General features: G+C 52.9%; 1 protein-coding gene across 4 annotated transcripts in view; it reads right to left on the minus strand.

Moving 5' to 3' along the window:
• Nucleotides 1–14,078, minus strand: part of LOC135249940 (kinesin-like protein KIF26A) — a 103,776-nt gene that overhangs the window by 37,931 nt on the left and 51,767 nt on the right. For 3 of the 4 annotated variants that reach the window (XM_064325668.1, XM_064325660.1, XM_064325679.1), the window contains one exon: nt 10,906–11,084. In XM_064325668.1, coding sequence (XP_064181738.1) covers nt 10,906–11,084 — 179 coding nt within the window. Of the gene's footprint in view, nt 1–6,383; nt 6,509–10,905; nt 11,085–14,078 lie in introns of those variants that run through there. The other variant, XM_064325688.1, reaches the window with a different exon arrangement.

The raw sequence follows: 14,078 nt of genomic DNA on the forward strand, positions 1-14,078 counted from the left end.
CTTTGGACCGCAACGGGAAAAAAATAACCTCCGCGCCTCTCTCCTCACGTGAGCCCGCAATCAGAGCGTTTGATGCCTTTCATATCACAGAGACAAAACAGTTTAACCCCGCGCCGACGTGGGCTGCAACGCCGAGGGCCCCGCCTAATTAATCACCCGCAAAAAACACGGTGCGGAGGAGAGGGCGAGGGAAAGAGGGAGGGCAGCGGTGAGAGAGAGAGAGAGAGAGAGAGAGAGGGAGCTAAAAGGGAGAGACAAGGAGAGCTCTCCACATCGCTCATTAATCATTCTCTAGCAGGGATGACACCTAGCGATTATTTATTTGCACAGCCTACTCAGGCTATCACAACAAACAGCCTGGTGGCTGCTGGGAACGTTTGTGACTGATTAATCAGAGCCTGTCCTGGAGACAGAGGGGGTCGACACGTGTTCTTTAATCTTCCATCTATATTCCGGTCAATGGGCAACAAGGGGAAACAAGAGGGTCTCGGTTTCAGCACGTGGGGGAAAGAGGAGCGCGGAGGTAAGGGCCGCGAGGAGCCCGTGACTCCACCGAAATCCACCGCAACGGAGTGGTCTCATCGCCCTCCGCGCACTGCGGACGCATCACCGCGAGAGAGTTCGCAAATCTGAAAATCCGACAGAACATCTGCTACCACGCGACGGTGCGTCCAGCCCTCCCGCGATGTACAGCCATGTGACCCTTAGCCTTTATTTATGAGTGAAGACCCAGCCACCCTAATCAATAACCGGGATCATGCCGGAATACCGTCAATATCCGTGCAGGTATGATGGATGACCGGCCAGCGCGAATGATGGGGTGATTACAAATTCCTACAGAGGCTGACGTGAGGACAGAATAACAAAATGGAAGCACAAAATTAGCATCCCAGACAAAAGCCGATTTAAATCTGATTTAAACCAGATTTTCTTTTACATTTTGTACATTTTGTGACTGTACTGTAAAAAAAGGCTAGTAAGTCTAGACAGGTGTTGACAAACGTCTAGACCTGAACAAGTCATGGCAATCACATTAATTTCACTTTATTTTCTAAATACAGGCACAAAATCATTGGTTCATTGCAACTGGAATGCCTTTTGATTGCTTTATGGTTCACACAAGTAAACCCCACCCTCCACACACACAAAAGTGCACACATACACGCACGCACACACACACACATATACAAGCACACGCACACACACACACAAAATACACAACCCCGCATACACACTAGCAGGCAAACAGGCTTGCGGTCGGGACTGAAATAATGGGATTTACAGTGATGTGTGGTGAACCCTCAGCGCACAGGGTCAGAAACTGATTACAGTGTATAATCCCGAAACCTCAGTTCCAGGCGATCTGCGCGCGGTGGGCGTGGACCGAAACACAGCGACACAGGTGCGCTTTTTATTCGCACGCGCTCCTCTCACCGCCCCGATTCCAGAGCCACCGCCGCCCGCGTGCCAGGGCACTCGAACCCCACAATAACCAGGGCCCGGCGGCGCCGCCGGCCTTTCTGAGGGCACGCGGAGGAGTGCCCGCTCGCGTAATTGGACTCGCCTGCGGTTTTGCGAGGCGCCCGCCATGCCAAGCAGGACAGAGCTAATCTGATCAGACTCCCTTGGCGTGAGCGGGACGGCTCAGCTGACCCCGGGAGCGAGCGCCTTCTCCCCACTTCCCCTCCACACGGGAGCGAGCGCCTTCCCCCACCTCCCCTCCACACAGGAGCGAGCGCCTTCTCCCCCACTTCCCCTCCACACGGGAGCGAGCGCCTTTCCCCCACTTCCCCTCCACACGGGAGCGAGCGCCTTCTCCCCACTTCCCCTCCGCACGGGAGCGAGCGCCTTCTCCCCCACTTCCCCTCCGCACGGGAGCGAGCGCCTTCTCCCCCACTTCCCTCCACACAGGAGCGAGCGCCTTCTCCCCCACTTCCCCTCCACACGGGAGGGAGCGCCTTCTCCCCCACTTCCCCTCCACACGGGAGCGAGCGCCTTTATCCCCCCACTTCCCTCCACACGGGAGCGAGCGCCTTTATCCCCCACTTCCCCTCCGCACGGGAGCGAGCGCCTTCCCCACTTCCCTCCACCCGGGAGCGAGCGCCTTTCCCCACTTCCCCTCCACCCGGGAGCGAGCGCCTTCCCCCCTTCCTCCGCACAGGAGCGAGCGCCTTCTCCCCACTTCCCCTCCACACGGGAGCGAGCGCCTTTCCCCCCCCACTTCCCCTCCACACGGGAGCGAGCGCCTTTCCCCCCCCCACTTCCCTCCACACGGAGCGAGCGCCTTTCCCCCCACTTCCCTCCACACCGAGGCGAGCGCCTTTCCCCACTTCCCTCCACACGGGAGCGAGCGCCTTTCCCCCACTTCCCCTCCACACGAGAGCGAGCGCCTTTCCCCACTTCCCCTCCGCACAGGAGCGAGCGCCTTCTCCCCACTTCCCCTCCACACGGGAGCGAGTGCCTTTCTCCCACTTCCCCTCCACACGGGAGCGAGCGCCTTCTCCCCACTTCCCCTCCGCACGGGAGCGAGCGCCTTCTCCCCCACTTCCCCTCCGCACGGGAGCGAGCGCCTTCTCCCCCCCACCTCCCCTCCGCATGGGCGGAAGTGCCACTCAACAGCCCCGCATCCATCTCCAACCAAAACCCTGAGTGTGGCCTGAGGGGCACCGACCCGCTGTGCGGGCAGCAAGCTGGGGGAGAAGAGGAGGAAGGAGTGGGCCGAGGGGACTCCATTCAGCCCAGCGATTAGGGTAAACACTCTAACGGGCGGCGCCGACAATAGCGGCATCCTCTGCTAATTTTGGCTCGATCAGCAAAAAAACCTTGGCGGACACATATTGACAACCGCGGGGGCAGGGAACGATTGCATTAGAATCGCACAAAAGAGCTCAAGGGCCCCATGAATATGAAATAATCCAGAAATAAAGCTATCGGTCTGGGAAATCAACACGCAGGATTCACGCTAATTAGACGAAAGCAGCAATTAGCTATTCATTTGTTGCGAAAAGGCACGGACTGGCACCGTTCGACAGGCACAGCGCGTGGTGAAACGGTCCACACCGCCGTGGGCCAGATTCAGTGGGGAAATGGAGGATGTGAAGCAACTTTAGCTCGGGGGGTAGAATAGAGCAGGAATTTCTCAAGTGCTTAAGGTCCATTTCATTTAGCCTGGTATTAATCTTTAGTCTCACATTTATCCAGATTTAAAGGATTGGGCTGGGAAATATGACTCAGATTTCTAACCTTAATCCACTCCCAGGGACACTCTTTCCCTGCAATAGTACCAAAGCCCCATTCATTCTCTGAAGCACAAGTGTGCTACATTAGTAAAGAATTACTACGAGGCGATACAGCACACTTTCTGGCCCATGAACCAAAGAGTTCTTCTGAATTAAACAGCACAGTCACAGAATAGACATTCTTATGATCACATTTAAAAATTCTCATTCCAATCACGACGATTAATTGGTCATTCAGCGAAATATAACCAATTCAATTGTGTTAGCATCATGATTTCAGTCCTGTAATACCAGTACAAATCCAAGGTGATCCCTGTTGCTATTGTGTGCGCGTTCCATAATTGGATGAAATCCAGTAACGGAGAGCAAGTCTAAACTAAAATGAATTTCCACCAACAGACTGAAAAGCACAATGGTATTACATGCAGCTCAATGGTATTACATGCAGCTTAAAGCAAAATCTATACACGGTCATGGACCTTGAATAATTTCCCAAAATGCAGAAGCGTGACCTTGAGTTAACGATCGATAATTAACACAAGCTTGTGGCTGAACACATACCACTGCGTTTGTTTATTTAATGACTAAAATTGCAAGGCCAAGTTCCCAACGGTGAGCAAACTCGTTCAATGTAGCAAAAGCGGCGTCCCATCCATCGTAGACACACCCCAAATTCAGCTCGTTTTACGTGCAGCTAAGCGCGCCTCGCCAGCATTGTTTTCACGCAGCAGCCTCAGCAGACAGGTTACAAAACATCTCTGAAACAGTTCCAGATACGAGCCATTTCTAGGAGTCCGGAGATATTTACGACCGGGCGCGCTGGCGGGGAGGTTTTCTCAGTACGCGGCGTAAGTGGTCTCGTTTCGTCGTATGTTCTCAGGCTATCATCAATCCCCGGTGAAGTGCAGCCGAGGTCCCGCGTAACCCCGCCGCCCCGAAACTCACATCAAAGCGGCCGACGCCCGCTTTCTCCAGGCGGGCCCGTCCGTGACCCTTTTATCTCCCAATCTCTGAAAGCTCCATTACGGGACCCCCGCAGTAAAATTCCCGTCGCTCCCGGCTACCAGATTCCACGTCAGCGGGACGGGGGGCCTCGCGGTGAACCCTCCCCCGCAGGGGCCAGCCGCCGGACGGATCAAACGCGGGGCGGGGGGGGCTGGGGGTTGGCAGTAAAAACCCGAGCGGTCGCCCCCCGGCCCACGGACATGTCAGGGGTCTGCTTTGGCTCGCCCCGCCCGTCCCACGGCGCAGTCAACGGGATTAGCGCTAAGTGCAGGCAGAGTGCAGCCGCTTAGCATGCGAGGCAGCCCCCCTCCCGCTGAAGTGCGCTATCCGGGTCGAAACGCTCGGCGACCGAACGGACGCGGGCTGCCCGCCGCTGGCGCACGCTCGCGGACACTTGACGCCCACCCCCTCCCCCACCCCCCAAATCAATACATCCCACCCGGGCCTCCCGGTGCTCCTACATTTGTACTATTTTTAATATGAATGGGGGAGCCACTGCTGGGAGAGACTGACAGGGGCAATTACACGGAGGTGCGGAGTTCCTGCAGCCCACGGACATCCTCCTTTCAACCCCCCCACCGACTGCGAAACCCCCCGAGCTCACTACAACTGCCGCCGACGACAAAGACGCTCTTGCATCAGGTGACAAAGCGCACAGGAAAGATGACTCCCTCCACCTGATTGACAACATCCCTCCTCTTTGTTCTCCCCAGTAAAAGGATCTGCTGAAACACCCCCAATCCATCCCTCAGTTCTACAATCTACTGTTAGCACAGACTTGAGTCAGCACTTTGCTTTGTGAACCCCCAACCCCCCCCCCCCCCCCATGCCAAAGAGGGAGAGGTGTGTGGCTGCGGAAGTGCCAGCATGGGTCCAGATCAGAAAGCCTGTTTACCATCCGGACCGACGCCCACAAGCGTTCCGGCGCTGGACACCACAAGAATGGCTGTCGGGGCAGCTCCTGGGGCAGTACCCCATCGTGACGCATCATCATCGCCCCGAGAGACGGACCTGGCCAGCTGTCAGCCACCGGCATTCTGGTGAACCTATCCCCAGAGCCCTGGAAGCACTGGGTGTGCGTTCCTGTTTTTTTAAAGGAAAGGAATAAAAAATGCATGAAAAGCAGGAAAACCCCCCACCAGCCTGAATGCTGAAGCATAGCGACGACCTCAGTTTTCCTCTCAATCGCTCAATCGAGGCACGGTAAGTGATGGCTTAGGAAAACTAAAATCAATGCGCTTCCCCTCATCATAAACCCATGCCTCCATAGCTTGTTTCTGTAGAAACAGCACTTTAGAAAGAGAGGATTTCCATGTGTGTGTCCTCAGATGGTGTTATGAATGCAAGAATGGCTTAAGTTGGAGCCAGTATCACCATTAACACCCATTACTTGACAGAAATGGAAAGGGGGTGGGGGTGGGGCGGGGGGGGTGTGAGGCAATCCATCTGGCCGTGAAAGCCACACAATAGCCCCCTGGGACAGGAGGGAATCGGGTTCTTTCCCTGGGGCAGTGGAGCGGACTGGGGGCTCCATCAACACCTCTGCACTGATGATGCTCGACAGGCTACTGATAGCTTTTAACACCTGGCCTTATCTCAGTCTGCAATGTAAACCAAGTCTGCAATCTCAGCTGCCGCTCGCTACTCATATTAAAAGCAGGGAGCCTGACGGTATTACTATGGGAAATACCAGCTGCCAATATATCGCAGATTATCGGAGAAACAAATAACTACACCAGATGAAGGAGAAGCTAAGCATATTGCTTCTGTACAGTACAGAGGCTTAAATATCTTTACTTGACCCCGCATAGATTGCCTTGGAATGTTTCGCTCAGTGGGCAAGAAAAAGAGAAATATCCGCCAGTTTCTGAGCTCTACAGAATCTTCCAGAAGCACTTCAGCTCTTCCGTTCCTTAAAAAAAAGAGCCAAGCCTTGCCACATATGTCAATCAAATTGCTATAAAAGTTCTTCGGTTCAAATTTCTGGCAACGGAAACAGCACAGCAAATCCTCACATCCTACCCAATCCACCCAAGCAAGCAGCAGAAAATAACTCAAAGCAGAAGCACCACATTGGGCCCACCTCCCAGGATGGCACAAGATTCCCGTGGAGCTTCTGAGACGGCGCGAGCCACTTACTTCAGCCCCATGGCGACGGCCCCGTCGGTCTTCTCCGTGAGTGCGAACCTACTGCCGGTCCTGTGCTTTAGCCTGAGCCGGCCCACCATCAGCGCATGTCCCTCTCAGGCAGAGCACACTGAGCCTCCCGCCCCTGCTGCTCTGGGTCTTTATCCCCCCGAAGCGCAGCCGCAGCACAGCACAGGCAGCCCGGAGCCTCTCCCGCCGCTCGGCCTCAATCGCTTCCTTCAATTCGCCACCGACGGGGGATTACGGCTGCCACTCAAAGTCCTCCAGCCAAACGGGCGATCTGCCTGTCTGTCCCCGACCTCTCTCCGTCCGCCGGACGCTCTGGCCAGATGGTGTAATCTCTCCGCCGCACTGCGGTGTGAGTGAGTGAGCGCGAGTCACCCGCGCTGCTCCCCCTCCGACCCACCCACCTCACCGCCCCCTCCTGACACAGGAAGCCCGCAGGCCTGATGGGCCTGTCCCCAGGCCATTCACACACACACGGCGCATGAATAAGTGAGGGCTAACTGCTATTAGGATGCATGGGGAACTTCCTTTGGAATCCCAATGCAGCGAAATCAAAGTTAGCCTTTGTCAATACAAGCTACAGTTGTGGCATTGTGTGCCCACGCTAGGATTGTATAATGGAAGGCATTTTGAGGTGGACCTGCAAGTTGTTCGTTGGATGCTTTTGTGTTATATTTGTTCCATTCTAAAGTACTGTGAAGGAAGTCAAATCAAGCTGAGCAATTGCGTAACAGTGAGCAAGCTGAATAGTGACAGAAGGAACAGTGTGGAAAATATCACTGAATACAAATGGGAAGCAACTTTTTAAAAACCCTGCAACAATCACGATGGTGTGGAAGCACTGAATTTTAAGGCCAGTCAATTCTATGCATGAATGCATATACTTTGTGGTAAATCTAGCAATTTACAGACATGCTTTATTCCGGTATTTAATTGTAATTCTTTATGACATAGATATATTTGTTTTCACGTACTGTCAGACAGTTCAGTTGTACTGTAATTAAAATGTAACTCCAGCTTGTCTGACTAACAAAGAAAAATACTGAATAAGCTTTGTTATGCTTCCAACACATGTGGGACTACGTGATGATGCGTGCGCTTTGAAAACCGTGTTTCTATGGTTACTTTTTCAAGGCCCTGACTCGGAGCACCTTTTTTTTTTAGACACAAAGAGCTGGCCTCGCCTGGCAACACCCGCAGAAGAATCCCACAATCACCGTAATGAAGAGCTCTCACCTGGACCGCGGCTACAGAGGGCCGCCGCCACAAAGCCACTTCCTGCTCCGCTCCAGAGGCGCGTTCCACCGAACAGCTGTTCCCCCGGCCCGCCCCCAATCCCGCTCCAGACACCACAAGCCCCCTCCGTCTCATCTTTTCCACTGAGACTTTCTGCCTCCTAACAGAACAAATATGCAGCCCCCCCCCCCCGGGTCCCTCCGGATCTGGGTCACTCTCCCCCCTCGCCGGCGATGACACAGGGGCTGAAGCCCCAGAGCGGCTCTTCCCCGCGGTCGGCGTTTCCTTCGCCGCCGCCGCTCGCCGTGAGGTAAATCAATGTACCTGGGCCCAATCTGCAGGTGTTAATTGGCCGGCGGGATGCGCCGGGCTGAACGGCATTAGTCACTTAGCGGCGGGGCGCTTCTGTTTGTCCTGCCTGTTTTCATTAAGGGCCCCGGCGTCAATGCGCTAATCATATGCTCAGTCACAGAGCAATCAGAGCTGGGGGCAGCGGAGAACCGCGCAGCCGCCGCGGCCCCCTCCCCCCCATCCAAAACGCATGCACAGGCACACTGCCCGCTCCGACACGACCAGCCTTTCACTCGCCTCAATTACCCCCGGCCTATTTCACGGTCAGTCAGATGACCAATGGCTCGCTATCGACCTGAAGCCGGCTTCGCTTCAGTGCACTCGAGCTGATCAGTAGGAAACGGGGCCTGGGAAGGGTGGAAGGGCAGCCCAAGTGCTACTGCAGGGCAACTGAAATCAGCCCCTGCTTTTATTTTGAGGCACCCTACGCAAACTGAGCTTATCAACATTACAAAAGGCCACTGAATTCTACTCGCTGTGCGTAATGACAGGGTGCAGGGTGAAACACACTCAGTTGATACCGTTTTTTAATCACAGTCACGTCAGTTCATCATCTCTTTCAAAGCCGCAAAACAACTTCCCTCCAAAAGAATATCTGATTAACTAAATTGATTTGGCTCACTGCTTAATACATTTGGCTCACTGCTTAACACACGCGGACGTGGACCAAGTGATCCGTCTCTGATCCGTCAGGCAGGGGAGCGCATTTTTTGCGATTAACTGATTAACTGAAGCAGAGCCACCAACCGCACCGAGCCAGGGGGACAAACAGGAAGTGAACTGGGAACAGAGAGCCTGGCCAGGAGCCCGTGGTCAAGCTGCTCCCGTAAGCGAAGGCTCACCCCATTTCCCTGTTAGCCACAACTATGGCACACGGTTTATGGAGGACAGGCAGGAGTTTACCCCCCTTTGGCTTGAGTCTGAGGAGACCACCATGCAAAGGTACTTAGATTTAACCAACTCTCTATGGACTGGCAGTATGAAAAACTGATTCCAAAAGCTGCAGTGTCGACACATTTTGGTAATGTGTGTGTGTGTTCTTGCTTTGTGGGGACATGGACCAGTTTGTGTGTGTGTGTGTGTGTGTGTGTGTGTGTGTGTGTGTGTGTTCTTGTATTTCTACCTTTGGGGGGGGAGCATGGGTTTACTTGTTTTAACCATAAACCAATCAAAACGCAACAGAATTTCAATGAACAAATGATTTTGCAAACTCAAAAGAAAATGTGCTGAAATGAAACAAAAAGGCTGTAGGAAAACAATCAACATTTTCTGTGCTTCCCTTTCTGCAGCCATCTAATTACATTCTAATTAACATTTGATATTTGAGTCTAAGGCACTGCTTGAGCAAGCCTTCTGAATGTCAAACAAGCGTCTCAGGACGAGGTTACACTCCGGGAGGGAGGAGACACAGTTTGGATATTCTTGCCGAATATCCAGGGCCCTCGCAGCTTCATCGCCACTCAACTAATTATTTCTTTAGAGAAATAAAACTGGATGTTTAGCATTAATGAGATTTCCATAACTCCCAAAACACACTGTTCAAATCTGAGGCTTCAACCGCCTCTGCTTTGTGAATTGTGCACCGGCGGGTTGAGCGACGTTTTGGAGGGAATTGGTTTACGTTTTTTCTTCTGGAAAAAGAAAAGAGGGGCCAGGGACCTCTGAACAATGCCGGAGCATACCCTGCGATTTGGATTAACCAGGAACACTATCAAAAACGAACAATGTTATCTGCACCACGGTCTATCAAAACATACACACACAATGAAGAAACACACCATTTGAGCTTGGTGCCTTTCAAATGAGTCCTCTGCCACGAGACAGCAGAGCCGCTGCACAGTAATAATAATCATTTCATCTCATAACAAATGCTTTCCCCAAGCACCTTCACCCAGCTATATCTGAAAAATCTCCTTCTATTTCCAGCTGGCGCAGGGGGTCATTGTGTTTTTCTGAATTCAGCAAAACAAAAAATTCTCTGGCAAAGAAGTATCTGGGGATGAAACGAAAGGCAGGGCCCCCCCCCCCCCCACTCCTCTCATCATTTCCGTCACCTCACGTCCCTTCCCGCAAGGTCAGAGCGAATAAAAAAAGGCCACAATTTCCTCGATTTCCTCTGAAAAAGCCAGCGCCGTTCTCAAAGCCTCTTTCCCTTTTTGAGAGCACATCCAAAGAAAACACTAAGGCATTTCAAATCAGACGACGAAATTAACCCCTGGCGCTGATTGGGTCATGCCTTTGTGTTGTGCAATGCTGAACCGGCAGCTCTCCAACAGGAAGTGACACGTACACAGATCCTGCTGCCACCATCTGCCACCCTCTTCACACTAAGAATGGCCCCCTTTTCGCTCCACCCCATCTGACACGCTGAAGGGGCTTCATTGGTTGAGCCAAGTGCTAAGTCTCTTTGCATTGCTGTCACACTGCACCTTAAACCCAATCCCATAAGGGTTCGTGATCTCCCTGGCCTCTAAGCATCTGACATTGTTAATGTCCAATGTCCACCGTTCAATGTCCAACTATTACCCAGCTTCCCTCGGGCAGCAATTTATTACGTACAAAATTCTCCTGAAGAGCGAAGGCTTTCGACTGTGACAGCATTCCCGACTGTCCAGTCCAGGCATTTATCAATGACACTTTAGCACATTAGACAGGGCTATCATCAGTGGCCTACAATCCCAGCTGGAGAAATGAAAATATTTGGAGAAATGAGATTGCCAGGGGCAACCAAGTGCTCGGGGAAGGCCAGCCGACGGTCAGGGCTTCTGACTCAACGAGGTGAAGAAGACAGAATGCTAATCCGTGGCACACCGCCCAGCTAGCTGAGCTTTGCTGACGCGCTAAGGCTGAATGTGCAGTAAGCCTGGGCTGTGGGGAAGGTCACCTGACCCTCTGGGGTTTGACTGCGGATCCCGCTTACCTGATGAAGAAGGAGGCTGCGGCGGAAGCGCCCTGGGCCGATCCGGGGGGCCCGACCACGCCCTGCGCCGGTTGGGCGGGGCTCCCCTGGGGTGCAGGCGGCAGGCAGCTGCTCACAGTGGCGCTGGGGGCCTCGGGGGCCACGCCACCCCACTCCGGCTCGGGTGTCAGGCCCTGCGTCTGTGGAGAAGCAGAGGAGGAAAGCACATTCAGCACAAAGCCCACTGGAATTAGATTGTACCTGCTCCTGTAAATGTCAGTGTACTATACCTGTGTGCACCCTCACTAAAGAAATTCAAGGAGACCACTTCCCCCATACCACCCCATTTTCACCCACTAATAACTCAATACTGAGAAGTAGAAACCGGAAAAATGGCCATTAAGGGCAGATACAGTTAAACTGGAGGGGACTTCATTAATTCGCAGCGCTGATGGTGGCTTCCTGTTCAATTCCCCTGTGAGTGCTCATACGGGCTCAGATGGGGAGCGGGCCGCAGGAAGCAGCTGGGTCCAGCGCAGGTCCACCAGCCGGGCAGCAGCCTGCTGCGCCGGGTCTCTGGGCTCCGGGGGCAGGAATGACCTCCAGCAATAACACAGTCCCCCGCTGCTGCACACAGAGGCCCACAGCCCAGCTCCAGCAGGCCAGGGATGGGTAATCCGCACACGACAGCAGTTATCACAGGCATGAAGTCCGGAGGGGGTCCACAGATAACCAGCGCTGCCCCTACGGCGGTCTCTCTCCCCATGCACAGGTGTTTATCTCCCGCCTGTGCACCCGGCCCATCGGAGAGGATTTCACAAGCAGCCCTGCCCTGCTCGAGCACAGAACACCCCCGCCGACAGACCTCCCTATCACCGTCAGGGCGACATACGCCAGCCAATCACACGATCGCTCTCACACAGGCTGCCCTTCACGTTCACTGTTCACTGGACTGTGTGTTGCCCATGCATAATATAAATATTTGACTTCTCCTTGGGCTGAAATCGTCACTGCAATGTAATCTCTACCCTCGGGGGCCTCTGGCCAGCCTCTTTTACCACCTTCCACGGCATTTAGACGGTATTGTGAGTTTGGTGCGAAGCCAGGCTTTCGCGCGACACCACTTCCCCTCACAGGGGGCAGTGCTGTGCCACGCTGCCTTCTGTCCAACAGAACTTCCCAGAGCTCGACTACCCAAGCGCTATCCAAGCGCATATATCTATGTTAATCTATGTTAATGGACCTAACATAGAGCCGGTCGCTGGTTTACCTCAACCCCAGCCACTGAGCAGACAGTGATGCTGATTATTTGCCAATTTCAGTTGATTCATGATATTGCGCTAACAGGATTACAGGGAAGGCACTTTCTCAGCATCTGCAACTGAAGCACCCTAACAAGGGCACGGAGGAAAGCCTCACGTCTCTGAACCACAGCTCCGGACCAGAACACACAATCCTTCAGAGCGCGCTCCGTAATTAATTCTGAATTAGTGTGTCACTCTACATCTTTTATTGTTGCGGCAGCACCGTTTCTTCCCTTTACGACAGTAAATGACACCTAGATCTTTGCGTAAATATATAGCAGCGATAAAAGAGGGGAAGGAACAGCAGCCCCGGTGGCTGAGGGATACTCAGAATGGAATAAAAATAATCGGTGATTTTTTTTATTTCTCTCTCTCTCTTTGGCATGTCACTGGGGAGTGATACGTACTCCAGCTCTGACTGATCGCCTTTATTGTTCCTGCCAAAATAACCGTCGTATTACCATAATCTCCAAGCCAGGCGAAGCGAACTGATTACACGGAGAGTATAATGACGAATATAATGACGTACTCTCTCGTTAGCCAGCGGAATATCAAAACCATGCCATCACACTTGTGAGAAGCACGGCTTCTACCTATAAAATTAACCTTTTCTAAAAGTTAGCTTACTTTCTCATATTTTCCACAAGGTTGCTCCTCACAAAATGGCTAAATAGAGCCCTATTCTAAACACACATATTTGCCAGTTCCTTGAGCACAGAGTAACACACATAAGGAACTGGCAGCCTTAATTGAAATATGCATTTTACCATTTGACAGTATACATATTAACATTTTGAGGTTATCAACTAGAGTAATGCCTTGTATTTGTGTTATGTTCTCAAAGCAACATCACTATTGCCCTCAAGTCTAAATTAATCAGCTGATAGGAATTGATAGCTGGCCTATTAATCTTTAATGTGTGCTCCATAGGGTGAGATACAGCAACATAACCCACACGTGAAATTGTACCTCCCAGGGAATCATTTCAAAATATGTTTTTTTTAGTCTCAGGAGCTGTTCATAAATTTATTTTGCATGACTTGCCTGTTTCTTACTCACCCTTAGATGTACCTGGGCTCAAGTTACCGGAGGATGATGCACAAAATCAGACATGAAGGTAGGCTTTGTTTTTGACTCCGCAATCCCAGGGAATGAAAATAACCCCGACGTGGAACTGGCGAGGTGTTTTTCCGAGCCACGGTTTTGGTTTCTTAAGTGCATAATGGACAGGCGGGATGCAAAAAGAAATGAGCTGAGGGAAATTCTTCTCCGCCATTCAACCAAGTAGAAAAAAGCAGGACCCGTGCAGGCTCCATGACAGGCAATGGCAATCAGCGCAGACCGTGAAAGGTGGGCACATACGTCAGCGGCATACAATCATAACACCGTCACCCACGCTGAGGGAGCCTATCTAGACAGCGCGTCACGCCGAAGTGTCGGATGAGTCGACGCGGTGTCAGGTTTGAGTCAAGTGGCTGCGGAGTAAGACCGCGTGTAAAACCAGCCCGCTCCCACTCAGGCGGCTGGTTAACAGGGCACACTGAGAGGGAAGGCCTGTCAGACCTCCCTCTCCGGGGAGGGGAACGACTTAAGTTCTTAAAGCAACTTGCTCTTTAAAGGCGCGGGGACGCGCTGACCCTGAGAGGGGACCGGGCGCAGCGAATCCCCTGTCAGGTAATTAGGCCGCGTCAGGGCTGGGGGTCTATGGAGGTGGGGGGGGCAGCTTACCGGCGGTAATGAGCCCGGGCCCCGGTACCCGTCCCCTCTGTCTGCTCCTGTCTCTCAGAGAGAAAAGGGGGCCACAGACAGCGGGCCCCCACCCCCGCCGCTCAGCTCAATCCTGGACCAAAGGGGCGCGCCTCTCCCCTCCTCAGAGCTCTCGACGGGGCT

The sequence above is a fragment of the Anguilla rostrata genome, chromosome 1, assembly GCF_018555375.3.
Source record: "Anguilla rostrata isolate EN2019 chromosome 1, ASM1855537v3, whole genome shotgun sequence".
Classification (NCBI taxonomy): Eukaryota; Metazoa; Chordata; class Actinopteri; order Anguilliformes; family Anguillidae; genus Anguilla; species Anguilla rostrata.